This window comes from Gorilla gorilla, chromosome 13, assembly GCF_029281585.2.
Source record: "Gorilla gorilla gorilla isolate KB3781 chromosome 13, NHGRI_mGorGor1-v2.1_pri, whole genome shotgun sequence".
NCBI classification, from domain to species: domain Eukaryota; kingdom Metazoa; phylum Chordata; class Mammalia; order Primates; family Hominidae; genus Gorilla; species Gorilla gorilla.
Window position 1 is genome coordinate 129422189 of NC_073237.2, and position 27785 is coordinate 129449973.

At 57.3% G+C, this 27785-nt stretch overlaps 3 protein-coding genes across 4 annotated transcripts in view; 2 read left to right on the forward strand and 1 right to left on the reverse strand.

Annotated features, from left to right (window-relative positions):
* GTF3C5 (general transcription factor IIIC subunit 5) overlaps positions 1-13119 on the forward strand; it is a 27839-nt gene extending 14720 nt beyond the window's left edge. For both annotated transcript variants that reach the window (XM_004048792.5, XM_055351437.2), the window contains exons 4-11: positions 5367-5562; positions 6648-6752; positions 8419-8533; positions 8997-9077; positions 9300-9397; positions 10633-10715; positions 11384-11526; positions 12432-13119. In XM_004048792.5, coding sequence (XP_004048840.2) covers positions 5367-5562; positions 6648-6752; positions 8419-8533; positions 8997-9077; positions 9300-9397; positions 10633-10715; positions 11384-11526; positions 12432-12598 — 988 coding nt within the window. In that variant the 3' untranslated portion in view covers positions 12599-13119. The remainder of the gene's footprint in view (positions 1-5366; positions 5563-6647; positions 6753-8418; positions 8534-8996; positions 9078-9299; positions 9398-10632; positions 10716-11383; positions 11527-12431) is intronic.
* Positions 12699-15996, reverse strand: LOC101144007 (uncharacterized). Its single transcript, XM_019033071.4, is given in 4 exon segments — positions 12699-12792; positions 15363-15508; positions 15510-15801; positions 15803-15996. Coding segments are annotated over 4 exon segments (726 nt in total).
* A 39-nt stretch (positions 15997-16035) lies between these two features.
* Positions 16036-27717, forward strand: CEL (carboxyl ester lipase). The gene is given in 13 exon segments (XM_063696830.1): positions 16036-16684; positions 19025-19175; positions 19261-19383; positions 19749-19946; positions 21277-21407; positions 21585-21692; positions 21835-21952; positions 23416-23602; positions 23800-24003; positions 25206-25403; positions 25732-26280; positions 26282-27143; positions 27145-27717. Coding segments are annotated over 13 exon segments (2964 nt in total). The 5' UTR covers positions 16036-16609; the 3' UTR covers positions 27205-27717.
* The last annotated feature ends 68 nt before the right edge of the window (positions 27718-27785 follow it).

Sequence of the window (27785 nt, forward strand, 5' to 3'; positions counted from 1 at the left end):
TTACACACAAAAAGACAACATGGAAAAAAACTTTGCATTGTAATGGATGCTTCCCAGAAGTAGCGACTTGGCCTGCTTCGGTCTCTGTCATAGCCCCGGTGCCCAGAACAGAGCCTGGCCTGTGAGAGGTACTCAGCAAGTGTCCATGGGCCCCACACAGATTTAGGGGAGCAAGATTACTGCCAACAGATGAGCAAAATGAAAGGGCCTTTTTTTCTTTTTCTTTTTGAAAGGCGGAGTCTCGCTCTGTCCACCCAGGCTGGAGTGCAGTGGCGCAATCTTGGCTCATTGCAACCTCTGGTTCCTGGGTTAAAACAATTCTCCTACCTCAGCCTCCTGAGTAGTTGGGACTGCAGGCGCCCACCAGTACGCCCAGCTTATTTTTGTATTTTTAGTAGAAATGAGGTTTCACCATATTGGCCAGGCTGGTCTCGAACTCCTGGCCTCCAGTGATCCGCCCACCTCAGCCTCCCAAAGTGCTGGGATTACAGGCATGAGCCACAGCGCCCAGCCCGAAAAGGACTTTGAAAACTGGGCCAGAGGTGATGGTGTTTGTTGAATAATTGTTCCGTAGCATGTTTTAAGCTTCCAAAAATGCAGCCCTCAAGAGAATGGGCTTGGGCCTAGTGTAGTGGCTCACACCTGTAATTCCAGTGATTTGAGAGGCCAAAGTAGGAGGATCACTTGAGGCCAAAAGTTTGAGACCAGCCTGGGCAATATAGCAAGACTCTGTCTCTACAAAAAAAACTAAAAAAGTTAGCTGGGCGTGGTGGCGTGCACCTGTATAGCCCCTAGCTACTCGGGAGGCTGAGGTGGAAAGATTGGTTGAGCCCAGGATTTTGAGGCTGCAGTGAATATGATCACACCACTGCACTCCAGCCTGGGTGACAGGACAAAACCCTGTCTCAATAAACAAAACAAAAAACAAACAGAAAAAAGAGCGGACTCTGTGGACTGATGGGACCCATGCCCAGGTGCCTCCCTTGCTCTGTGAGAAAGGCAGATGCAAGACCAGATTCTGTGGAATAGAAATAAATGGTGGTGTGATAACAGAAGCCTAGAAAAGTCTGGAAGATTTGGGGCTCAGAGCAGTTTTCTTTGAAGGGGTGGGAGGGCTTTCTCATTCCTCATTATGTATTTCCTTTATGTCCTGACTGAGCACCTGTGGTGGCCCAGGACACTCCCTGGAGCCTGGTGTCCACGGACAACACAGCAGCTGGGGTGCAGTGCAGGGGCGGGGAGCTAGACGGAGCATGAGTACATGGCTGGGAGCCTTAAAGGAGATCATGGGGAGTGGGCCACACTGGTGGAAGGCAGTGGGCGGGGGCTACAGGTAGCAGCGAGGGCCCTCAGAGGAGCTGACATCTGGAGCTGAGACAGAGCCGGCCAGGTGAAGATCCAGGGAGAACTTTCCAGACCAGGGGATTGGCGCATGCAAAGGAAGGCTGGGGAGGCTGTTGTGCCCCAGAGCAGGTGAGCCAGAGAATGGGGGTGGGGAGTGGAGACCAGTGCCTAAGCTTCATCCTCAAGAGAGAGTGTGTTATTCTCTGCCTCCAGAAAAGCATTGCAGAAAGGTGGAGAGAATTGGATTGTCTAGCAGCCCCCACGTGCCCATCAGGAGCGTCCAGTGAGCAACATTCTGCTCCTCTCCACCCCCAGTGGCACAGTGCTGCCTTCAGAAACAAGCAGTGCAGATCTCCGACAGGGAAGACTCATGTTTCAGACAGACTCGCAATACCAGTCTCCTACCCAACAGAATTAATAGCACTCCCCAACAGCCCCCACAACCAGTCCTTGTTCACTTTTTCCCGATTGTCTCAAAAGCCACTCAGGAGCCAAACAAGGGCCACACATGTTGCTTTTGGTTGCTGTCCCCTAGTCTGTAACATCGTCTACCACCACCACCCCCTACTTTTTTCTGATTGTAAGAATAAATTGTACCTGTTAGAAAAAAACAAAACATTGTGGAAATGTATTAACTAAAAAGAATCAAGTCACTTTGCCTCCCTGCAGAAAACTGTTGCACATAGAATGATACCATTTTCTGTAAGTATATTGTACTCACTATAAGAGTTTGAAGCAGGGGGTGACATGATCCTTTTTTTTTTTTTTTTGGAGACGGAATTTCCCTCTTGTCGCCCAGGCTGGAATGCAGTGGCGCGATCTCGGCTCACTGCAACCTCTGCCTCCCGGGTTCAAGTGATTGTCCTGCCTCAGCCTCCCGAGTAGCTGGGATTACAGGTGCGTGCCATCACGCCCAGCTAACTTTTGTATTTTTAGCAGAGACGGGGTTTCACCACATTGACCAGGCTGGTCTCAAACTCCTGACCTCAGATGATCCGCCTGCCTCAGCCTCCCAAAGTGCTGGGATTATAGGCGTAAGCCACCGCACCCAGCCTATTTTTTAAAATTACTTATTGGCCAGGCATAGTGGCTCATGCCTGTAATTCCAGCACTTTGAGAGGCTGAGGTGGGAGGATCGCTTGAGCCCAGAAGTTTGAGAACAGCCTGAGCAACATAGTGAGACCCTGTGTCTACAAAACATTTTTAAAAATCACCCAAGTGTGGTGGCACGTGTGCCTGTGGTCCCAGCTACTTGGGAAGTTGAGATGGGAGGATGGCCTGAGCCTGGGAGGTCAAAGCTGCAGTGAGCTGTCATTGTGCCACTGCACTCCAGCCTGGGTGACAGAGTGGGACCGTGTTTTAAAAAAAAAAAAAAAAGTGGTTTTTTGGTTTGTTTTTTCTTCACCACAAGCAGCATACTCTTGTCAGAAACAAAAATACATAAAAGAAAACAGGCTGGGCACGGTGGCTCACACCTATAATCCCAGCACTTTGGGAGGCCGAGGCGGGTGGATCACCTGAGGTCAGATCAAGACCATCCTGGCTAACACAGTGAAACCCTATCTCTACTAAAAATACAAAAAAATTAGCCAGGTGTGGTGGTGGGCGCCTGTAGTCCCAGCTATTTGGGAGGCTGAGGCAGGAGAATGGCATGAACCCGCGAGGCAGAGCTTGCAGTGAGCCGAGATCGTGCTACCGCACTCCAGCCTGGGCGACAGAGCGAGACTCCATCTCAAAAAATAATAATAATACAAAAAATTAGCCGGGCGTGGTGGCGCATGCCTGTAATCCCAGCTACTTGGGGGGCTGAGGCAGGAGAATCGTTTGAACCCGGGATGTGGAGGTTGAGGTGAGCTGAGATCGTGCCATTGCACTCCAGCCTGGGCAACAAGAGTGAAACTCCATCTCGAAAAAAAGAAAACAGCACTTGTCAGTACTGCCGCCCCTGGCACTAGATGGCAGCAGCATCTGAGTCACTGCTCTGCCCTGTGGGCCAGTGGGAAGCTGTTTCAAGCCCCTGGGGTAAAATGAGGGAGGAGGGCCAGCTGCCCTCGGGCCCCAAGGCCCCCCTCCCTCCCCATGTGGTTTATCAGTTTCCAGCACCTGGAAAGAACCTGCATTTTCTCCCAGGGCTGCTGTCGATTTTCCTGCCCTGCTGACGTTGCTGGATGCATGAGGACTGGCAGGGAGGAGACCTAGCCACTGCCTCCTTGGCCCCTTCCTGGGGAGACTGAGCTTCCCACAAACCAGGTGGGCAAGCAGAGGCTGCTGGGTGGCCCGACAGGGTCCTCCTAACTGGAGGATGGTGGGTCCCTCCTGTTCCTCAGGGACTCTCCAAGGTGGTCCTGTTGACTTTGCCATCAGCACCCTTCGACCCCTGCCAGCAGTTCCCCACCTACTTAGAATCATGGTGACACAGACCACAGCCTGAGGCCACCATGGGGAGTGGGCTGGGGGTGCAGCCAAGGCTGCCGCAGCCTCTCGCTACAGGGTTGGGCACAGGTGGGCTGCTCTTGCAGGTGACCACCCGGTTTTCCTGGGGGACATCTTTGAAAACGCGATAGTGCTGACCCGTCCTGTGTGGTTTCTAACGCAGGCACTTTAAAAAGAAGGCCCAGGCTTGATCCCGTCTTTCTAGTTTTGTTTCACAATGTGAAAATTACTGCTATTCTTTGTAAGTGTGCAGATGCTATGTGCTCATGTAGAAAACTAAGGTAAAATGGAAGCAAATTTTAAAAGGTAATGATCACCCGAGTGAATTCGATGATGTCTGGGACCTACTTTAAGATGCACTTCGATGAAATGCAGTTAACCACGTGCTGATCATTGTTGAAGCTGTTGACGGGCTTGTGGGGATTCTTTACACTGGCCTGCCTGCTTTTGTGTCAGTTTGGTGTCCAACCTTAAAGATGTAACCACTACAAATCGTTTGAGAAATACCTACCTAAGGGTGTTCTGTGCCAACACACAGAGGTAGTTCTAGAATCTCTGCTTCGTATGTGTGTGTATGTGTTTTAAGACTTTATTTTTTTAGAGCAATGTTAGAATCACAGCAAAATAAGGCGCAGCGATTTCTCCTATGCCCCCCAGCCGCCCCCACTCAGCCTCCCCCGTGATCAGCATCTCAGTAGAGTGGGGCGCTTGTTACCAGTGGATGAACCTATGCTGAGACATCGTCACCCAGTGTCCGTAGTTGACATTGGGGTTCCCTCTTGGTGTTGGACATTCTACGTGTTTGGACAAATGGAACCCTTGGCTTTAACCCCTGTGTTTCATGACAGTGCCATTTGGTGAGGTTCTTTGTTCATTCATCTACATGTGGTCGAGATGCTTGTGAGCCAAAGAGTCATGCTCTGTTGGGTGGCAGGACAGGTGTGTGATGGGACCCTTGCAGCCAGGCTTCTCGATGGGAGTCCCAGCTCCTTCCCAGGAGCTCCATCTCTGGGCAAATTTCCCAGTCCCTGTGGTTTCAGCTGCTTTATTAGAAAATGGTCCCTTCTCTGTAGGATTAGTTTGAGCGTTAAATAAGTGAATCGCATGTAAGCAGATGTGAGTGAGTGCAGCTCTTGTCCCTGTTTTGACAATGGATTGCGTTCTCTCATGCAGCTGTGCTGGGTGATTTCACCATTGCCAGCTGCTGGACATTAGACTCTGTCCAGTTTTTCACTGGCTGGACAGTGCTGCGCCTGACTCAGTGCACTTTTGGTGCCACCAGCCCCATGACAGGTGCCCTTTCCTGCACTCCAGCCTCTAGGACCTTTTGGCCTTTCCCCAGTTTGAGAGCTGCAGGCCCCAGGGTTTCTCTGAGTTGTCATAGGCAGTTGTGGCTGCGTCTCTTCCTCTGTGAATACGGGTTCCTTTAGCAGCCGACTCTGGGGTCTTTTTCCAGCACAGATGTCCAGAGAGAGGCACACGGTGGCTGCGGGCCTTGCCGGGCTTCTGGGCTCCCTGCCTGGTCTGGCCCAGCGGGTGCCTGGGATGGCCTTGGTGCTCCTGTTCTCACCTGTACTCTCTGCCCCCAGGGAAGGCTACAACAATCCCCCCATCTCAGGTGAGAATCTGATTGGCCTGAGCAGAGCCCGGCGCCCCCACAATGCCATCTTTGTCAACTTTGAGGATGAGGAGGTGCCCAAGCAGCCGCTGGAGGCTGCAGCCCAGACGTGGAGGAGAGTCTGCACTAACCCCGTGGACCGGAAGGTGGAGGAGGAGCTGAGGAAGGCAAGTCCTGCGCTGCGCCTGGCCCCGGTGGCTCCACCCTCACTGTTGGCTTCCCGTATTTACCCAGCTGCTCCCTGTTCCTGGCTGTGGGGTTGGCTGCACTGACCTTTACCCATTCCTTAGTGCGTGGGAACTTCTCACCTTCAGATGCCATGTCTAAAGGCTGTGTCGGTATAAGTTCTACATTCCCGAGGTTGAAAATGCTTCTTAGAGTTCTTAAGAAAAATATGCGTGCATTGTTCAAATGTGACATAAACGTGGAGCTCTGGGATCCACTGAGCTCTTATTCATCCATTCACTCATTGCAGCCAAGCCAGTGGGGCACCTAGTGTGCCAGGCCCGGCACTTTCTTACCGTTAGAACTGGAACCGTGCTGCCAGGCAGCCCTCCTTCCCTGGGCTTGCGGGTGCCGTGGAGTCCTGCGTCCCCACTGGCATGAGCATCAGGTTCACAGTGAGGCCACTGCCACCTGGAGCCCGGCGCTTCCCTTACGCAGTGTGCCTGTGGGAGACCACGTGGATGTCTTGTTGATTTCCAGCAGTCACTGGGGCACACTGTCAGTGGCTCCTTATTGCCCACCAGGCACAGCCCACATTCCTGACCTGAATTGGCTTGTGAGGCCCGCTGCCCCGGCCACCTGGCCCTCTACACTCCGGCCACACTGACCTTTGCAGTCCTCTCCAGGCCAGGCTGTCCCCTTCAGCCCTGACGATGTCCCACCTCAAGCACCTGTTCTGTAGATTGGGGCAGCATGGGGACGCTGGGACTCTAGCATGTGCCCCCTGAGCCCTACTCCCCACCACGCTGTGGGCTGTATGAGGACAGCGACCATGTCTCTTATCGTTTGAGAGACCCAGCCCCACAACTGCACTTGGCACAGGCTGGGCATGCAGCCCAGGCTTCTGAGGGAAGGGATGAATTAGTGAGAGCAGGAGGTCCTAGGGCCACGTCCTGTGTGTCCAGCCCCTGTCCTCTACCAGCTCCTCTCTGGAGGGGCCGCTGGGGCCCAGAACATGTTGGGAGTTCAGGGCAGAAGGGTGGAAGCTGCTGGTGCTCATCTCAGCCTCTGCCCTTGGCCTCCCCAGCTGTTTGACATCCGTCCCATCTGGTCCCGGAATGCTGTCAAGGCCAACATCAGCGTCCACCCAGACAAGCTCAAGGTCTTGCTTCCCTTCATAGCCTATTACATGGTAAGTGTCAGCTGCCCACCCACCTTCCTTGGTTCCCACCCATGTGGTCCCTGGTCCCTGCTGTGATGTCTCAGAGCCACAGTAAGAGCAGCCAACCCCCTATCCTGGCTCCCCATCCTTCCTGCCCCACCCCCATCCTGGCCCATCCTTCCTACCCACCCCTGGCCTGGCCCTCATCCTTCCTGCCCTACCCCCAACCTAGCACCTCCCCCGTCCTGGCACCCCCATCCTTCCTTCTCCCCTGTCCTGGCCCCCCGATCCTAGCATCCCTAAGACAGCTTATTAAAGCCAGCTAGAAAAGTTTCAGCTCACTGAGTCCAGGGCGCCCTCCACAGCCTGTTGGGCTGCAGAACCCAGCCCCTGACCACAGCGGCCCCATGTCGTCCTCTACCTGTGTTGAGTGGGGTTCAGTGGGAGGCACATCCACCTTTGATCCACAAGCATGTAAAGACAGATGTCATTACTGGGATTCCCAAAGGTGCTGGTTGGAAAGGGATCCTCCCCGCTGCCAGGCCTCACAGAGCATTAGGGGAGGCCAGCGTAAGACATGACCGTGAGGGTCTGCAACAGGCAGTAGGACACAAGAAAGACTCATTTCTTCTGCCTTGTTGGACTTCCGGCTCAGGAGAGCGACCTGTGCTGCTTGGCGTTAGCATTTTATTTTATTTTATTTTTTTTATTTATTTTGAGATGGAGTCTCACTCTGTCTCCCAGGCTGGAGTGCAGTGGTGTGATCTCTGCTCACTGCAACCTCCGCCTCTGGGATTCAAGTGATTCTCCTGCCTCAGCCTCCTAAGTAGCTGGGAGTACAGGCACACGCCACCATGCCCAGCTGATTTTCTTTTTTTGCATTTTTAGTAGAGATGGGGTTTCGCCATGTTGGTCAGGCTGGTCTCGAACTCCTAACCTCAAGTGATCTGCCTGCCTCGGTCTCCCAAAGTGCTGGGATTATAGGCGAGAGCCACTGCGGCTGGCTGGCATTGGCTTTTTAGATATAAGCCATTCAAAAGCTCCATTTGGAGACAGAAGATGTCTCATCGATTAGGCCAGTAGTAACATTGGGCACTTAATATGTGCCAGGAACCATGGTAAAGGCTCCACGGGCGCTATCTCATTTAATCCTCTGAAAAACCATGGGAGGCCAGGCACGATGGCTCACGCCTAGAATCCCGGTACTTTGGGAGGCTGAAGCGGGAGAATCGCTTGCATGCAGGAGTTCGAGACCAGCCTGGGCAACATAATGAGACCCCATCTCTACAAAAAAATTAAAAATTAGCTGGGTGTGGTGGCTCGTGCCTGTAGTCCCAGCTACTTGGGAGGCTGAGGTAGGAGGATCACTTGAGCCCAGGAGGTTGAGGCTGCAGTGAACCGTGATTTTGCCACTGCACTCAGCCTGGGCAACAGAGTGAGACCCTCTCCCAAAAAAAAACAAAAACCCACAGGAAAGGGTGCTCCTTTTCCCTCCATCTGACAGGAAGACCAAGGTTTGGAAAGGCCACGTGCCCTCACCAAGGTGACAGGGCCTGCATGTGGCAGAGCAGGGCTGGGCATCCAGAGCCCTGTCCCCAGCTCCTGAGCTCTTCTGCTGCCTCACTGTAGGCTCTGCCCCGTCCAGGGACCTGGGCCTTCACCTCACCTCACATTTTCCCCCCCTTTTCTGTCCCAGATAACAGGCCCCTGGCGCAGCCTATGGATTCGATTTGGGTATGACCCCCGAAAAAACCCAGATGCCAAGATTTATCAAGTCCTCGATTTCCGAATCCGTTGTGGAATGAAACATGGTAAAAATTCCTGAAAGCTTTGCTTCCTGCCTTTCTCTCTATTTATCTTTCAGTTTCTAGCATTCTCTTTTGTAGTAAGAATCTTTTCATTTGGAAAGAATAAAAAAACCTTTTGCCCCCGTTGCTGAGACTCTTGAATGCAAAATGGCGTGGAAACGAAAGTCCTAGTTCTGTGCTGGCCCCACCGCTGACCGCCCGTTTCTGAACCACAGTCCCTCATTAAGTGACTCCACGTGCCCTATGGTCCTGTGATGCAGGCCAGGCACTTGTGAGGGCATCAGTGCCCGCCCTGTCTGGGAAGTGCTGAGATGTGTTGGTGACCGCAGTGGCGTGCTTGGCAGCCTGGGGTTGCCCTCTCAGGAGCTGGCCCCATGGACCCAAGTCCCATCTCCAGCGTGAAGCCAGTGTTGTGTGCCGACGGGCCATGTGCCCGCCCACCTGACTTGCCTGCCCTCGTCTGCAGGTTACGCCCCCAGTGACTTGCCGGTCAAAGCAAAGCGCAGCACCTACAACTACAGCCTCCCCATCACCGTCAAGAAGACACGTAAGCGTGCCAGGCGCCTTTTGTGGGTCATCAGTGATTTGCCAAGGAAGGCGGGGCACCTGGACCCAGACAGGGAGGTGGTTCCTGGGGGTCACTCCAGGGCTCTGCCGGTCATTCCTCCCCTAGGAGGGGTGGGCTGGCAGGAGGGCAGGGCATGGTGGTTAGGAGAGACACCTCCTCCCCACCCTGCACATTCCAAGCACTGCTGTTGTCCCCACGCAGCCAGCCAGCTTGTCACCATGCATGACCTGAAGCAGGGCCTGGGCCCATCAGGGACGAGTGGTGCTCGGAAACCAGCTTCCAGCAAGTACAAGCTCAAGGTGGGTGCCCCTGAGCCCCAGGAGGGAGTGGCTCCCAGGGGAGGCCAGGAATGGAGGGGAGGACTTCCCTCTTGGGGCCGGGCACCTTGTGGGTGACACCTGGGGGGCTGTGATTAGGGCAGCTCTGCCCACCGGGGCCTCGGCACCTTGCCTACTTTTAGGTCAGCCTTCAGACACTGAGGGTGAGAACTCGGGTGCAAACCCCCAGGGCTGTGTGTTTTGGGGACATCTGGCGAAGAGGTGGTGACAAGTCTCAGACAGGGAAGTCTGGCACCAGCAGCTGCATGTGGTTGTCCTTCTCGAGCCCTTTGGGAGCCTGGGCCCCCACTGAGCCACGTGACCACTCCGGGAATGATCAGAATTGGGCACACACAGGAGGACAGAGCCAGAGCAGGCCATGTGGGCTACAGCTGTGGCAGGAGCCTCACCGGCTCACGTTTCCATCAGTGCGGTTGCCCAGCGGGGGTTGGCAGTTTCCAGAGCTGTTCCCACATTCAGGCTCCCGCAAGCCTCTCCACAGTCCTGGGGGAGGCCGAGAAGGGGGCATCCCGCACGGTGGAATCACCTGCCGAGGGAGTGGGTGGCAGAGATGAGTGCAGCAGAGACGGGTGATGCGAGGGACTCGCTGTCCCCCAGTGTCTGGGGCCCCTGCCTATTTTCTAGGTTTTTCAGACCTTTGCTGTCTTCCCAGTGAGGGGCGATCATGCCACAGCCTGTGCGGCCTTCCTTCTCGAGGCCTCTCCTAGGAGGCCGTTATCCTTACCTCTAGAACTACATGGCTGGGTACGGAAAGGAGAGAGCAAACACTCACTAAGCCCTGCTTTCCCCAGAAAAGATGTCAGGGCAGCCCATAGGGGGACATAGGGTGACAAATTAGCAGCAGTGGGTGAGGGATAAGGTCAGAGTGCAGGAGGGCACAGAGAGCAGAGCCCGGCACAAGGCTAGTGCCGGCCCCATGCCATGGGCGCCATGGCCTGCTGCACAGGCGGGCTCACCGTTTCCAGTGGCCCCAGGAGGGCCTGGGTGCTCCTCTGCCTCTCCCAGAGCCTCCTGGGGAGTTGGACATTGTTTTTTCCCCAACTCCTCCGTGGCCTTCCAGCCTGTCTGCCCAACCTGCTCCTGGTGACCAGCCAGCTCCCTGGAGAGACCCCATGGGAGCCTACATGGAGTCTGCAACACTGGCAGCCCCAGGGCTCTGGCTCACCTTCCCTGTCTCTCTCCCCCTTTGTCACCAGGACTCTGTCTACATCTTCCGGGAAGGGGCCTTGCCACCCTATCGGCAGATGTTCTACCAGTTATGCGACTTGAATGTGGAAGAGTACGTATGGGAGGGGCCCTGAGACACTGAGGGGGGCCCGTGGGACCCAGGGACCAAAGTGGTCTCTGAACTCTTCGACTTCACGTCGGCCTTCATCTCCGGCAAGAGCACTCGCCTGTCTGGGAGTTTGGTGCTGCCGAGAGCCCTGGCATGCTGGTGGCCCTCGTAGAGGGGGTGCCCTATAGAAAGCCATGGCTCCAAGCTGCGCAGAGACAGTTCTTACTGTTATGTCCTTGCTCCTCTTCCACTGTCCACATAAAGGCCCCATGAGGTGGTTCTCAATCCCAGGACCCATCAGATCCCAGAAACCTTTTATCGACTTGTTCTCAGTGATGTTTAAAGAATTGCAGGGAAAGGGCACTCACTGGGATGGGAGGAGATGGGAACACATCAAATACATCTTGAAATCTGCTGAAAGCCATGGTTCACCAGCAGCATGTGCAGTGGTAACACGGCCAGCTTCATGTGTGTGAGGCGGTCCAGGGAGCACACAGGTTTAGAGCCCCAGCTGGGAGCACACAGCTTGTGTTTCCAGTTCCTCTCTGTAGACTTCGCTCACGGGGCTGCCTTTCTCAGTACAGCTCTGCCTCCGGCAAAAACCAACACTGGCATCTCTTAGCAGAGACCCACCCTGGGACTTTATGTCCCAACCCTCTCCCCACCCCCAGGTTGCAGAAGATCATTCACCGCAATGACGGGGCAGAGAATTCCTGCACAGAACGGGATGGGTGGTGCCTCCCCAAGACCAGCGACGAGCTCAGGGACACCATGTCCCTCATGATCCGTCAGACCATCCGCTCCAAGAGGCCTGGTAAGAGCCGCTTGGGGTAAAGGGGGTCCAGGATGCCTGGGGATCTCCTTTGAGACAGAGGTGTCCCTAAGGGGACCCATTCCTGGGAAATGGCACCCAGGTGGCATCATCTTGCCCCTGGCCCTGGTGGGAGGAGGACATTGTGAGCCAGAGCCCAGCCCAGGTGCTGGCATCACCCCAGCTGCCCAGAGGCTGCCTCAGCCGAGGCCCTCAGCCCTGCGGTCCGGGGCAGGAGACAAGCCCAGAGGGGCCGGGTGCAGCAGCGTGGCACTGCCATCGGGGCCTCCACCTGACGCCCTCACACCAGCCCATGTCTTTCAGCTGTGCATGCGCAGGCTCTGCCTCTGTCTTCTTCCTGTTCTGTGTGGCCCAGCCCCTTCCTGGAACCAGGCAGCCCTGGCAGGAGTGAGGGCCAGCTGCAGGGAAAGTGAAGGGGGCAACACCTGCCAGGCTGTGGGTCTGACGAGGCTGGGGGGAGTTATAAGAGGCCCCCTCTCTCAGGGAACTCCTCCCAGGCTTGGGGAGGAGGCATCCTGGACCCAGCCACGCCCCACAGATCTGACCGAAGCAGGGGTTCTTGGTCTTGCTTGGAACCCAGATTCAGCCCCCTTTGGGAATCTAATCAAGGGTGTGGACCCTTTCCCAGAGAAAATGGTGTGTTCACTCTTGAGGGTCCGTGGGCCCTTGAAGCTGCTCATGGCTCCCCTGTTGCAGGATTCCCCTGGGTGCCCGTCAAACTACAGCTTCCCTGGGGGGCCTCCACCCCATACTTACCCACCAGCTTCTTAAGAGCTCGAGCTCGGACCCTTATAGTAGTAAACAGGCTCCCCAGAGCCTGGTGGCCTTTCTGGGGCCACCTGGCAGCCTGCATGGGACACCCATGGCCTTGTCTCCTCCGGCCCCAGCTCTCTTTTCCAGCTCAGACAAGGCTGACGGCGGGAAAGAGCAGCTGACGTACGAGTCTGGGGAAGACGAGGAGGAGGATGAGGAGGAGGAAGAGGAGGAGGAGGACTTCAAGCCATCCGACGGCAGTGAAAACGAGATGGAGACAGAGATTCTGGACTACGTGTGACAGGGCCCAAGGCTGGGCCTTCCTGACCTGGCCAGACTGGTGTCTGGCCTAATGAGGGAGCCGGTGCTCCCCATTGCCACCCACAGTGCCCGGAATGGCCCTAGGAGGCCCTCTGAGGAGAGCTGGAGTCCCAGCAAAGGGTGCAGCTGACCCTAGCACTGGCTGTGACGTGCTGCTTGGTGCTGCCTCTGGTCCTGAGGGGTTAGGGACATCCCCAAAGGGTATACCCTGGCTGCCACCCATGAACCAGCCCAGCATCCAGCCAGTGAGTGGGCACCCAATGCCTCTCAGGATGAGACCAGTAAATGCCGGAGGTGGAGCTGGGCAGCTGTGGAGCCCCAGGCCACAGGCCAGTCTCGCTTGGCTCTCATGACTGTGGTGGTGGAGATAGAGTGGGGAGCCTCGCCCATGGTGTCACGTGGCAAGAAGTGCCTTTAGCTCTGGATCCCAACCGTTTGGCACAGCTTTGGCCACAGCCAGGCCCCTCTGGAATTGTCCTTATTAAACTAGTTTCCCGAGAAGTCTTGGTTTCTCGGTGTGAATGTTGGCGCTGCAGGGGAGTCTTCTTGTTGCCTTGGGGCTTGGGCCCCCTTTGTCCCTTCATATATTCCTTCATTCATTCCTTCATTCATTCAGTGACATGCTGGCAGTGCTGGCCTGTGCCCCTCACATGTGGTCGGGTTGGGTGAGGGCAGCTAGGAGGACTCCAGGCCTGGGGTCAGTTCTTCTCTAAATGAATACCTTCTTGACAAAGTCATGGGAAACGGGCCCTGCTGTCCCATGGCTGCCCAGTGTGAAACTAGTGGGTCCTGAGCCCACCGAGCCTGCCTGCCTGGCCCCGCTCCCCATGTTGCCCTTGGCTGAGGCACCTCTTGTGTCTCCCCAAGTCGGCAGCAGCACTCCCTCCCAACCTGTGTGCGTGCCGACTATTTGTTGAAGAAACAGTCATTTGTCCTAGAGAATGGCCCCGTTCTGGATTGGCTGGTTGCTCCTGTGTGGTGCTGAACCTGCTCCTCTCTCCCCTGTATTTCCTGGGGACAGGTGGAGGCTCAGCCAGATTCAGGTTCAAGGTCTCTTCCTAGGCTGCGTCAGTCTGCATGCACGGGAGGTCTGCTTACTAGGATTGACCAGCAGGTTTAGGTGTTGTCAGCCTGATGCGTTGGTCTTTTATCTAACGGTTTTTGGGTTTCTGTGGTTTTTTGTTTCATTTGTGGGTCTTTTTTTTTTGAGATGGTCTTGCTTTGTCGCCCAGGTTGGAGTGCAGTGATGCAATCAGGGCTCACTGCAGCCTCAACCTCCTGGGCTCGGGTGATCCTTCCACCTCAGCCTCCTGAGTAGCTGGAACTACAGGTTGTGTACCGCCATGCCCAGATAATTTTTGAATTTTTGTAGAGATGAGGTCTCACTAATGTTGTCCAGGCTGGGCTCAAGGGATCCTCCTGCCTCAGCCTTCCAAAGTACTGGGATTACAGGTGTGAGCCACTGCGTCCAGCCTATTTAATGGCTTTTGAACAGCCGTTGATAATTGCCTGGACCTACTACTTCCTTAAGGGTGCAAAATAGTGATTTTTTTTGAATTATATCGTTCCCTCTGCATTTAGTAGCTGGAATCCTATAAAGGAATCTTCCTCATCGTCTATTTGATTACCCTGAAATACTATTTTCACAGAAAAGAAGGGAAAATGCCTGTTTTCACCTCTAACAGTTTTCAGAACAATGAGTTAGTGCCCTGGCAAGGGCCAGTGACAGGGCAGGAGGGGGTGGAGAGCGTGTTTCCTGGGCTGCCTGATGAACTCTCAGGTCTGTCAATTGCAGGCTTGCTTTTTCATGCCCAGCTTGTCTATCTTTGCCCAGAGGCGGCCTCAGGTTGACCTCTGTAGTCCTTTGACACAAGCCTTGGGTCTTGGGCACCTTCCTTACTTACAGCTACCACGATGCTGCAGGCTCCAGCCCCTCCCTGGCATTTCCTGTTGCGGACCCGGCCCAACCATCTCCCCAGGGTGCATTCAGTCGGTGTGAATATGGTGTTTAGAGACCCCAGCCTGGTCACCAGGGGTGGTGCTTGCTCCTGGGATTTCTTTACTGCTAGGGCTTTGGAAGAGACAGAGCCAGGAAATAAGTTTGTTTGTTTGTTTTTTGCCAATTTTAAAAAAATAAAGTATGAGGCTGGGCACGGTGGCTCATGCCTGTAATCCCAGCACTTTGGGAGGCTGAGGCAGGCAGATCACTTGAGCTTAGGAGTTTGAGACCAGGCTGGCCAACATGGTGAAACCGAGTCTCTACTAAAAATACAAAAATCGGCTGGGTGTGATGGCGCACGCCTGTAATCCCAGCTACTTCAGAGGCTAAAGCAGGAGGATCCCTCGAACTCAGGAGTTCAAGACTGCAGTGAGCTATGATTGTGCCACTGCACTCTAGCCTGGGTGACAGAGACCCTGTCTCAAAAAAAAAAAAAAAAAAAAAAAAACCTCTGTGGACTCCGGGTGATAATGACATGTCAATGTGGATTCATCAAGTGTTAACAGCTGTACCCCCTGGTGGGGGATGTTGATAATGGGGGAGACAGGTGGGGCAAGGACACACGGGAAATCTCTGTAATCTTCCTCTAATTTTGCTGTGAACCTAAAGCTGCTCTAAAAATGTACATAGATATAAACTGGGGCCTTCCTTTCCCTCTGCCCTGCCCCAGCCCTCCCCTACCTGCTTCCTCTGCCTGCTGCCTCCCCTCTGCCCTCCCCTTTCCTCCTTAGCCACTGTAAATAACACTGCAGCAAAGGCCTGAGGCAAATGTGTTTGCTCTGGGGCGCCCCAGCCACCTGCAGGCCCCTTATTTCCTGCGGCCAAACTCCTCCTCCCACCCTCCAGTCCTTTCCCCAGCCTCCCTCGCCCACTAGGCCTCCTGAATTGCTGGGCACCGGCTGTGGTCGACAGATAGAGGGACAGACGTGGCTCTGCAGGTCCACTCGGTCCCTGGCACCAGCCGCAGGGGTGGCAGAACGGGGGTGTGGCTGGTGTGGGAAGCACAGGCTCCAGTGTCTCCTGGGGGGCTGTTGGGTGGGAAGGCTCTGGCTGCCCTCGCCCTGTTCCCATCACTGCAGAGGGCTGTGCGGTGGCTGGAGCTGCCACTGAGCGTCTTGGTGAGGGTGACCTCACACTGGCTGAGCTTCTTAAAGGCACCATCTGAAGACTTTGTTCATGGTGTTTTCACTTCTCAGAGCCTTTCCTGGCTCCAGGAGTAATACCTGTTCACAGAAAATACGAGTCGCCTCCTCCTCCACAACCTCACACGACCTTCTCCCTTCCCTCCTGCTGGCCTCTTTCCCTCCCCTTCTGTCACTCTGCCTGGGCATGCCCCAGGGCCTTGGCTGGGCCCTTTGTTTCCTCAGGGAAACCCACATGGTTTGGCTAGGTGCCTCCGCACCCCCCCACCCACACCCCCTGAACCTCTAGTCCTCCCTCCCAGGACACATCAGGCTGGATGGTGACACTTCCACACGCTTGAGTGGGACTGTCTTGTGCTGCTCTGGGATTCGCACCCAGCTTGGACTGCCCGCTCCACGGGCCCCAGGAAAAGCTCGTACAGATAAGATCAGCCACATGAGTGGGGGGCCTGCAGCATGCTGCCCTCTCTGTCCCAGAAGTCACGTGCTCGGTCCCCTCTGAAGCCCCTTTGGGGACCTAGGGGACAAGCAGGGCATGGAGACATGGAGACAAAGTATGCCCTTTTCTCTGACAGTGACACCAAGCCCTGTGAACAAACCAGAAGGCAGGGTACTGTGCACCCTGCCCGGCCCCACCATCTCCCTTACCACCTGTCACCTTGCCACCTGCCTCGGCTCCCAGGTAAGTGGTAACCTGCACAGGTGCACTGTGGGTTTTGAGAAAACTGGATCTCCCTGCACCTGAGGGGGTAGAGGGGAGGGAGTGCCTGAGAGCTCATGAACAAGCATGTGACCTTGAATCCTGCTTCATAAATACCCGAGGCCCAGAGGGAGGGCCACCCAGAGGCTGATGCTCACCATGGGGCGCCTGCAACTGATTGTCTTGGGCCTCACCTGCTGCTGGGCAGTGGCGAGTGCCGTGAAGGTAAGAGCCCAGCAGAGGGGCAGGTCCTGCTGCTCTCTCGCTCAATCAGATCTGGAAACTTCGGGCCAGGCTGAGAAAGAGAGCCCAGCACAGCCCCGCAGCAGATCCCGGGCACTCACGCTCATTTCCATGGGGACAGGTGCCAGGTAGAACGCAGGATGCCCAGTTCCATTTGAATTTCAGATAAGCTGCCAAGAACTGCTGTGTAAGTATGTCCCATGCAATATTTGAAACAAATTTATATGGGCCGAGTGAAGTGGTTCACACCTGCAATCCCACCAGTTTGGGAGGCCGAGGTGGGTGGATCACTTGAGGTCAGGAGTTGGAGACCAGCCTGGCCAACATGGTGAAACCCCATCTCTACTAAAAATACAAATATTAATCGGGCGTGGTGGTGGGTGCCTGTAATCCCAGCTACTCGGGAGGCTGAGGCAGGAGAACCGCTTGAAGCTGGGAGGTGGAGATTGCGGTGAGCTGAGATCACACTACTGCACTCCAGCCTGGGTGACAGGGCGAGACTCTGTCTCAAAAAATAGAAAAAGAAAAAAATGAAACATACTAAAAAACAATTCACTGTTTACCTGAAATTCAAATGTAACTGGGCCTCTTGAATTTGCATTTGCTAATCCTGGTGATCCCACCTACCAACCTCTCTGTTGTTCCCATTTTACAGAAGGGGAAACGGGCCCAGGGACAGGGAGTGTGGAGAGCAGGCAGACGGGTGGAGAGAAGCAGGCAGGCAGTTTGCCCAGCATGGCACAGCTGCTGCCTCCTATTCCTGTGCAGGAAGCTGAAAGCCGGGCTACTCCACACCCGGGTCCGGGTCCCTCCAGAAAGAGAGGCGGCAGGCAGGAGCTCTCTCGAGGCATCCATAAATTCCGCCCTCTCTGCCTGTGAAGGAGAAGCCACAGAAACCCCAAGCCCCACAGGAAGCCGGTGTCGGTGCCCGGCCCAGTCCCTGCCCCCAGCAGGAGTCACACAGGGGACCCCAGATCCCAACCACGCTGTTCTGCCGCCTGCTTTGTCTCAGGCCCTGGGGACTCCTCTCTCCCCCTCTGCTGCCTGCTCTCCACACTCCCTGGCCCTGGGACCTGGAGGTTTGGGCAGTGGTCCTGGGCCCCTGACTCAAAGGAGAGGTCACCTTCTTCGGCAAGCTCTTCTTGGGGTGCTGAGAGGCCTTCGGCAGGTCATCACGACCCCTCCCCATTTCCCCACCCTGAGGCCCTCAGGCCAGTCTCAATTGCACAGGGATCACACCACTGGCACAAGGAGACACAGATGCCTCTCAGGGGATGCCCACGATGCCTGCATGTGTTGCTTCTGGTTCCTTTCCTCCAGTTCCAACCGCCGCACTCTCCCACACCAGTGTGACAGGGGGCCCATCACCCTAGACTTCAGAGGGCTGCTGGGACCCTGGCTGGGCCTGGGGGTGTAGGGCCACCCTGCCCTTCCCCACCTGGAACCTGGCATAGGTGACAGCCAGCAAGCAATGACCTGGTCCCACCATGCACCACGGGAAGGGGGAGCTGCTGCCCAAGATGGACAGGAGGTGGCACTGGGGCAGACAGCTGCTTCTCAACAGGGTGACTTCAAGCCCAAAAGCTGCCCAGCCTCAGTTCCGTCAGGGACAGAGGGTGGATGAGCACCAACCTCCAGGCCCCTCGTGGGGTGGACAGCTTGGTGCACAGAGACCGTTTTCATGGCACAGGGAAGCGTGGCGGGGGTGGGGGGTGTGGTCCCTAGGGGGTTCTTTACCAGCAGGGGGCTCAGGAACTGTGGGGACTTGGGCATGGGGCCATCGACTTTGTGCCCAGCCAGCTAGGCCCTGTGCAGGGAGATGGGAGGAGGGAAAAGCAGGCCCCACCCCTCAGAAAGGAGGAAGGTTGGTGTGAAACATCCCGGGTACACTGAGCATTGGGTACATTCCTGCCGGGAGCTGGACAGGCCTCCCATGTGATGGCAAACAGGCCGACAGGAGACACGGCTGTCGCTCGTCTTCCACATGGGGAAACTGAGGATCGGAGTCAAAGCTGGGCGGCCATAGCCAGAACCCAAACCTCCATCCCACCTCTTGGCCAGCTTCCCTAGTGGGAACACTGGTTGAACCAGTTTCCTCTAAGATTCTGGGAGCAGGACACCCCCAGGGATAAGGAGAGGAACAGGAATCCTAAAGCCCTGAGCATTGCAGGGCAGGGGGTGCTGCCTGGGTCTCCTGTGCAGAGCTGTCCTGCTTTGAAGCTGTCTTTGCCTCTGGGCACGCGGAGTCGGCTTGCCTTGCCCCCTCCGGATTCAGGCCGATGGGGCTTGAGCCCCCCGACCCTGCTCGTGTCTCCCTCGCAGCTGGGTGCCGTGTACACAGAAGGTGGGTTCGTGGAAGGTGTCAATAAGAAGCTTGGCCTCCTGGGTGACTCTGTGGACATCTTCAAGGGCATCCCCTTCGCGGCTCCCACCAAGGCCCTGGAAAATCCTCAGCCACACCCTGGCTGGCAAGGTGGGAGTGGGTGGTGCCGGACTGGCCCTGTGGCGGGGCGGGTGAGGGCGGCTGCCTTCGTCATGCCAACTCCTGCCACCTGCAGGGACCCTGAAGGCCAAAAACTTCAAGAAGAGATGCCTGCAGGCCACCATCACCCAGGACAGCACCTACGGGGATGAAGACTGCCTGTACCTCAACATCTGGGTGCCCCAGGGCAGGAAGCAAGGTCTGCCTCCCCACTACTCCCCAAGGGACCCTCCCATGCAGCCACTGCCCTGGCTCTACTCCTGGCTTGAGTCTGGGGGCTGCAAAGCTGAACTTCCATGAAATCCCACAGAGGCGGGGAGGGGAGCGCCCACTGCCCCGGATCTACTCCTGGCTTGAGTCTGGGGGCTGCAAAGCTGAACTTCCATGAAATCCCACAGAGGCGGGGAGGGGAGCGCCCACTGCCATTGCCCAGCCTGGGGCAGGGCAGCGCCTTGGAGCACCTCCCTGTCTTGGCCCCAGGCACCTGCTACACAGGGACAGGGGACCGGCTGGGGAGAGGGCCAGGCGGGGCGTCTGGGGTCACCAGCTGCTCCCCCATCTCAGTCTCCCGGGACCTGCCCGTTATGATCTGGATCTATGGAGGCGCCTTCCTCATGGGGTCCGGCCACGGGGCCAACTTCCTCAACAACTACCTGTATGACGGCGAGGAGATCGCCACACGCGGAAACGTCATCGTGGTCACCTTCAACTACCGTGTCGGCCCTCTTGGGTTCCTCAGCACTGGGGACGCCAACCTGCCAGGTGCGTGGGTGCCTTCGGCCCTGAGGTGGGGCGACCAGCATGCTGAGCCCAGCAGGGAGATTTTCCTCAGCACCCCTCACCCCAAACAACCAGTGGTGGTCCACAGAAAGACCCGGAAGCTGGAGTAGAATCATGAGATGCAGGAGGCCCTTAGTAGCCATAGTAAAATAAAAGATGCTGCAGAGGCCGGGAGAGGTGGCTCACGCCTGTAATCCCAGCACTTTAGGAGGCCCACACAGGTGGGTCACTTGAGCGCAGAAGTTCAAGACCAGCCTGAAAATCACAGGGAGACCCCCATCTCTACAAAAAAATAAAAAATTAGCTGGGGACTGGGCGCGGCGGCTCACCCCTGTAATCCCAGCACGTTGGGAGCCCAAGGTGGGTAGATCACCTGAGGTCAGGAGTTTGAGACCAGCCTGACTAAAATGGAGAAACCTCTTCTCTACTAAAAATACAAAATTAGCCAGGCGTGGTGGCGCTTGCCTGTAATCCCAGCTACTCGGGAGGCTGAGGCAGGAGAATTGCTTGAACTCAGGAGGCGGAGGTTGCAGTGAGCCGAGATCATGCCACTGCACTCCAGCCTGGAGAACAAGAGCAAAACTCTGTCTCAAAAAAAAAAAAAAAAAATTATCCAGGCGTGGTATCTCATGCCTCTGTTCTCAGCTACCTGGGAGGCAGAGGTGGAAGGACTGCTTGAGCCCAGGGCTTCAAAGCTGCAGTGAGCCGTGGTCGTGCCACTGCACTCCAGCCTGGGCGATAGAGTGAGGCTCCATCTCAAAAATAAGAGGCTGTGGGACAGACAGACAGGCAGACAGGCTGAGGCTCAGAGAGAAACCAGGAGAGCAGAGCCGAGTGAGAGACAGAGAACAATACCTTGAGGCAGAGACAGCTGTGGACGCAGAAGTGGCAGGACACAGACAGGAGGGACTGGGGCAGGGGCAGGAGAGGTGCATGGGCCTGACCATCCTGCCCCCAACAAACACCACCCCCTCCAGCACCGCACCCACCCAACCTCCTGGGGACCCACCCCCTTTAGCACCCCACCCGACTGAACATCCTGGGGACCCACCCCATACAGCACCGCACCCGACTCAGCCTCCTGGTTACCCACCCACTCCAGCAACCAACGCGACCTAGTCTCCTGGGGACCCACCCCCTCCAGCACCCTACCCGACCCAGCTTCTTAGGGACCCACCATTTGCCAACTGGGGCTCTGCCATGGCCCCAACTCTGTTGAGGGCATTTCCGCCCCACCCATGCTGATCTCCCCTCCTGGAGGCCAGGCCTGGGCCACTGGTCTCTAGCACCCCCTCCCCTGGCCTGCCCCCAGGTAACTATGGCCTTCGGGATCAGCACATGGCCATTGCTTGGGTGAAGAGGAATATCGCGGCCTTCGGGGGGGACCCCAACAACATCACGCTCTTCGGGGAGTCTGCTGGAGGTGCCAGCGTCTCTCTGCAGGTCTGGGGATCCCCGTGGGGAGGGCCTGCCCCAAAGGTTGAGAGGAAGCTCAAACGGGAAGGGGAGGGTGGGAGGAGGAGCGTGGAGCTGGGGCTGTGGTGCTGGGGTGTCCTTGTCCCAGCGTGGGATGGGCAGAGTGGGGAGCGGCCTTGGTGACGGGATTTCTGGGCCTCGTAGACCCTCTCCCCCTACAACAAGGGCCTCATCCGGCGAGCCATCAGCCAGAGCGGCGTGGCCCTGAGTCCCTGGGTCATCCAGAAAAACCCACTCTTCTGGGCCGAAAAGGTAAACGGAGGAGGGCAGGGCTGGGCGGGGTGGGGGCTGTCCACATTTCCGTTCTTTATCCTGGACCCCATCCTTGCCTTCAAATGGTTCCGAGCCCTGAGCTCCGGCCTCACCTACCTGCTGGCCTCGCTTCTGCCCCCAGGTGGCTGAGAAGGTGGGTTGCCCTGTGGGTGATGCTGCCAGGATGGCCCAGTGTCTGAAGGTTACTGATCCCCGAGCCCTGACGCTGGCCTATAAGGTGCCGCTGGCAGGCCTGGAGTGTGAGTAGCTGCTTGGGTTGGCGCATGGGGTCTCGAGGTGGGGGTTGAGGGGGGTACTGCCAGGGAGTACTCTGGAGGAGAGAGGAAGGTGCCAGAGCTGCGATCTTGTCCTGTCACCAACTAGCTGGTGTCTCCCCTCGAAGGCCCCAGCTGTAAGGGAGAGGGGGTGCCATTTCTTCTTTTTTTTTGAGATGGAGTCTCACTGTTGCCCAGGCTGGAGTGCAGTGTCGCGATCTCAGCTCACTGCAACCTCCAACTCCTGGGTTCAAGTGATTCTCCTGACTCAACCTCCCATGTAGCTGGGACTACAGGCACATGCCACCATACCCAGATAATTTTTCTGTGGGTTTAGTAGGGATGGAGTTCCATCGTGTTAGCTAGGATGATCTCGGTCTTGGGACCTCATGATCCGCCCACCTCGGCCTCCCAAAGTGCTGGAATTACAGGCCTGAGCCACTGCGCCCGGCCCCTTCTTTATTCTTATCTCCCATGAGTTACAGACTCCCCTTTGAGAAGCTGATGAACATTTGGGGCCCCCTCCCCCACCTCATGCATTCATATGCAGTCATTTGCATATAATTTTAGGGAGACTCATAGACCTCGGACCAAGAGCCTTTGTGCTAGATGACCATTCATTCGTTCATTCATTCAGCAAACATTTACTGAACTGTAGCACTGGGGCCCAGCCTCCAGCTCCACTATTCTGTACCCCGGGAAGGCCTGGGGACCCCTTCCACAAACACCTCTGCATGTCAGCCTTACCAGCTTGCTACGCTAAGGCTGTCCCTCACTCATTCTTCTATGGCAACATGCCATGAAGCCAAGTCATCTGCACGTTTACCTGACATGAGCTCAACGGCACGGGCTGGACAAGCCCAAACAAAGCAAGCCCCACGGCCCCGCTGGAAGCAAAGCCTGCTGTGCTGGGCCCAGTGACAGCTGGGCCCCACCTGCCTCAGCAGCCACTGGGTCCTCTAGGGGCCCGTCCAGGGGTCTGGAGTACAATGCAGACCTCGCACCATTTTTGGCTGATGGACTGGAACCCAGCCCTGAGAGAGGGAGCTCCTTCTCCATCAGTTCCCTCAGTGGCTTCTAAGTTTCCTCCTTCCTGATTCAGGCCCAGCAAAGAGAGAGGGGAGAGGGAGGGGCTGCCGCTGAAGAGGACAGATCTGGCCCTAGACAGTGGCTCTCAGCCTGGGGACGTGTGGCAGGGCCTGGAGACATCTGTGATTGTCACAGCTGGGGAGGGGGTGCTCCCGGCACCTCGTGGGTCGAGGCCGGGGATGCTCTAAACATCCTACAGGGCACAGGATGCCCCTGATGGTGCAGAATCAACCCTGCCCCAAGTATCCATAGATCAGAGAAGGGAGGGCATAGCCAATTCCGGCCCTGAGAGGCAAGGGGTGGCTCAGGGGAAACTGGAAGGTACAAGAACCTGCTGACCTGCTGGCTCTCCCACCCAGACCCCATGCTGCACTATGTGGGCTTCATCCCTGTCATTGATGGAGACTTCATCCCCGATGACCCCGTCAACCTGTACGCCAACGCCGCCGACATCGACTATATAGCAGGCACCAACAACATGGACGGCCACATCTTCGCCAGCATCGACATGCCTGCCATCAACAAGGGCAACAAGAAAGTCACGGAGTAAGCAGGGGGCACAGGACTCAGGGGCGACCCGTGCGGGAGGGCTGCCGGGAAGGCACTGGCAAGGGGGCCAGCCTGGAGGAGGAAGGCACTGAGTAGAGGATTGGGAATGAGGAAGTTAGCACCAGTTGGGGTGAGTATGCACACACCCTCCTGTTGGCACAGGCTGAGTGTCAGTGCCTACTTGATTCCCCCAGGGAGGACTTCTACAAGCTGGTCAGTGAGTTCACATTCACCAAGGGGCTCAGAGGTGCCAAGACGACCTTTGATGTCTACACTGAGTCCTGGGCCCAGGACCCATCCCAGGAGAATAAGAAGAAGACTGTGGTGGACCTTGAGACCGATGTCCTCTTCCTGGTGCCCACCGAGATTGCCCTGGCCCAGCACAGAGCCAATGCCAAGTGAGGATCTGGGCAGCGGGTGGCTCCTGGGGGCCTTCCTGGGGTGCTGCACCTTCTAGCTGAGGCCTCGCTGTGGGTGGCTCTCAGGTGTCTGGGTTGTCTGGGAAAGTGGTGCTTGAGTCCCCACCTGTGCCTGCCTGATCCACTTTGCTGAGGCCTGGCAAGACTTGAGGGCCTCTTTTTACCTCCCAGCCTACAGGGGGTTTACAAACCCTATGATCCTCTGCCCTGCTCAGCCCTGCACCCCATGGTCCTTCCCACTGGAGAGTTCTTGAGCTACCTTCCATCCCCCATGCTGTGTGCACTGAGAGAACACTGGACAATGGTTTCTATCCACTGACTCTTATGGGCCTCAACTTTGCCCATAATTTCAGCCCACCACCACATTAAAAATCTTCATGTAATAATAGCCAATTATAATAAAAAATAAGGCCAGACACAGTGGCTCATACCTGTCATCCCAGCACATTGGGAGGTCAAGGTGGGAGGATCACTTGAGGTCAGGAGTCTGAGACTAGTCTGGCCAACATGGCAAAACCCCATCTCTACTAAAAATACAAAAATTATCCAGGCATGGTGGTGCACACCTATAATCCTAGCTACTCAGGAGGCTGAGGTAGCAGAATTAATTGACCCAGGGAGGGGGAGGTTGCAGTGAGCCCAGATTACGCCGCTGCACTCCAGCAGGGGCAGCAGAGTGTGACTATGTCTCAAATAAATAAGTAAATAAATAATAAAAATAAAAAATAAGTTAGGAATACGAAAAAGATAGGAAGATAAAAGTATACCTAGAAGTCTAGGATGAAAGCTTTGCAGCAACTAAGCAGTACATTTAGCTGTGAGCCTCCTTTCAGTCAAGGCAAAAAGGGAAACAGTTGAGGGCCTATATCTTGTCCAATCTAATTGAAGAATGCACATTCACTTGGAGAGCAAAATATTTCTTGATACTGAATTCTAGAAGGAAGGTGCCTCACAATGTTTCGTGGAGGTGAAGTATAAATTCAGCTGAAATTGCGGAACCCGTGAATCCACGAATTTGGTTCTCAGCTTTCCCTTCCCTGGGTGTAAGAAGCCCCATCTCTTCATGTGAATTCCCCAGACACTTCCCTGCCCACTGCCCGGGACCTCCCTCTAAGTCCGGTCTCTGGGCTGATCGGTCCCCAGTGAGCACCCTGCCTACTTGGGTGGTCTCTCCCCTCCAGGAGTGCCAAGACCTACACCTACCTGTTTTCCCATCCCTCTCGGATGCCCGTCTACCCCAAATGGGTGGGGGCCGACCATGCAGATGACATTCAGTACGTTTTTGGGAAGCCCTTCGCCACCCCCACGGGCTACCGGCCCCAAGACAGGACAGTCTCTAAGGCCATGATCGCCTACTGGACCAACTTTGCCAAAACAGGGTAAGGTGTGGGTTGAGTGCAGGGTGGAGAGCCACGGCCGAGAAGGGCCTCCCACCACGAGGCCTTGTTCCCTCACTTGCCAGTGGAGGGACTTTGGGCAAGTCACTTAACCTCCCCCTGCATCGGAATCCATGTGTGTTTGAGGATGAGAGTTACTGGCAGAGCCCCAAGCCCGTGCACATGCACAGCCAGTGCCCAGTATGCAGTGAGGGGCATTGTGCCCAGGGCCAGCTCAGAGGGCGGGGATGGCTCAGGCGTGCAGGTGCAGAGCAGGGCTTCAGCCCCCTGGGAGTCCCCAGCCCCTGCACAGCCTCTTCTCACTCTGCAGGGACCCCAACATGGGCCACTCGGCTGTGCCCACACACTGGGAACCCTACACTACGGAAAACGGCAGCTACCTGGAGATCACCAAGAAGATTGACAGCAGCTCCATGAAGCGGAGCCTGAGAACCAACTTCCTGCGCTACTGGACCCTCACCTATCTGGCGCTGCCCACGGTGACCGACCAGGAGGCCACCCCCGTGCCCCCCACAGGGGGCTCCGAGGCCCCCCCCGTGCCGCCCACGGGTGACTCCGGGGCCCCCCCCGTGCCGCCCACGGGTGACTCCGGGGCCCCCCCCGTGCCGCCCACGGGTGACTCCGGGGCCCCTCCCGTGCCGCCCACGGGTGACTCCGGGCCCCCCCCCGTGCCCCCTACGGGTGACTCCGGGGCCCCCCCCGTGCCGCCCACGGGTGACTCCGGGGCCCCCCCCGTGCCGGCCACGGGTGACTCCGGGGCCCCCCCCGTGCCCCCTACGGGTGACTCCGGGGCCCCCCCCGTGCCCCCTACGGGTGACTCCGGGGCCCCCCCCGTGCCCCCTACGGGTGACTCCGGGGCCCCCCCCCGTGCCCCCTACGGGTGACTCCGGGGCCCCCCCCGTGCCCCCTACGGGTGACTCCGGGGCCCCCCCCGTGCCCCCTACGGGTGACTCCGGGGCCCCCCCCGTGCCCCCTACGGGTGACTCCGGGGCCCCCCCCGTGCCCCCTACGGGTGACTCCGGGGCCCCCCCCGTGCCCCCTACGGGTGACTCCGGGGCCCCCCCCGTGCCGCCCACGGGTGACTCCGGGGCCCCCCCCGTGCCGCCCACGGGTGACTCCGGGGCCCCCCCCGTGCCGCCCACGGGTGACTCCGGGGCCCCCCCCGTGCCCCCTACGGGTGACTCCGGGGCCCCCCCCGTGCCGCCCACGGGTGACTCCGGGGCCCCCCCCGTGCCCCCTACGGGTGACTCCGGGGCCCCCCCCGTGCCGCCCACGGGTGACTCCGGGGCCCCCCCCGTGCCCCCTACGGGTGACTCCGGGGCCCCCCCCGTGCCCCCTACGGGTGACTCCGGGGCCCCCCCCGTGCCCCCTACGGGTGACTCCGGGGCCCCCCCCGTGCCCCCTACGGGTGACTCCGGGGCCCCCCCCGTGCCCCCTACGGGTGACTCCGGGGCCCCCCCCGTGCCCCCTACGGGTGACTCCGGGGCCCCCCCCGTGCCGCCCACGGGTGACTCCGGGGCCCCCCCCGTGCCGCCCACGGGTGACTCCGGGGCCCCCCCCGTGCCGCCCACGGGTGACTCCGGGGCCCCCCCCGTGCCCCCTACGGGTGACTCCGGGGCCCCCCCCGTGCCCCCTACGGGTGACTCCGGGGCCCCCCCCGTGCCCCTTACGGGTGACTCCGGGGCCCCCCCCGTGCCCCCCACGGGTGACTCCGAGGCCGCCCCCCGTGCCCCCCACAGATGACTCCAAGGAAGCTCAGATGCCTGCAGTCATTAGTTTTTAGCGTCCCATGAGCCTTGGTATCAAGAGGCCACAAGAGTGGGACCCCAGGGGCTCCCCTCCCATCTTGAGCTCTTCCTGAATAAAGCCTCATACCCCTGTCAGCGTCTTTCTTTGCTCCCAAGGCTAAGCTGCAGGATCTGCCTGTCAATTGCAGGCTTGCTTTTTCATGCCCAGCTCGTCTTATCTTTGGCCAGAGGCGGCCTCAGGTTGACCTCTGTAGTCCTTTGACTCAACCCTTGGGTCTTGGGCACCTTCCTTACTTGCAGCCACCATGATGGTGCAGGCTCCAGCCCCTCCCTGGCATTTCCTGCCATGGACCCGGCCCAACCATCTCCCCAGGGTGCACTCCTTCGTCGGTGTGAATATCGTGTTTAGAGACCCCAGTCTGGTCACCAGGGGTGGTGCTTGCTCCTGGAATTTCATTACTGCTAGGGCTTTGGAAGAGACAGAGCCAGGAAATAAGTATTTTTTTTTTAACCAGTAAAAAAAAAAAAAATAAAGTATGAGGCCGGGAACAGTGGCTCACACCTGTAGTCCCAGCACTTTGGGAGGCTGAGGCAGGAGGATCACTTGAGGTCAGGA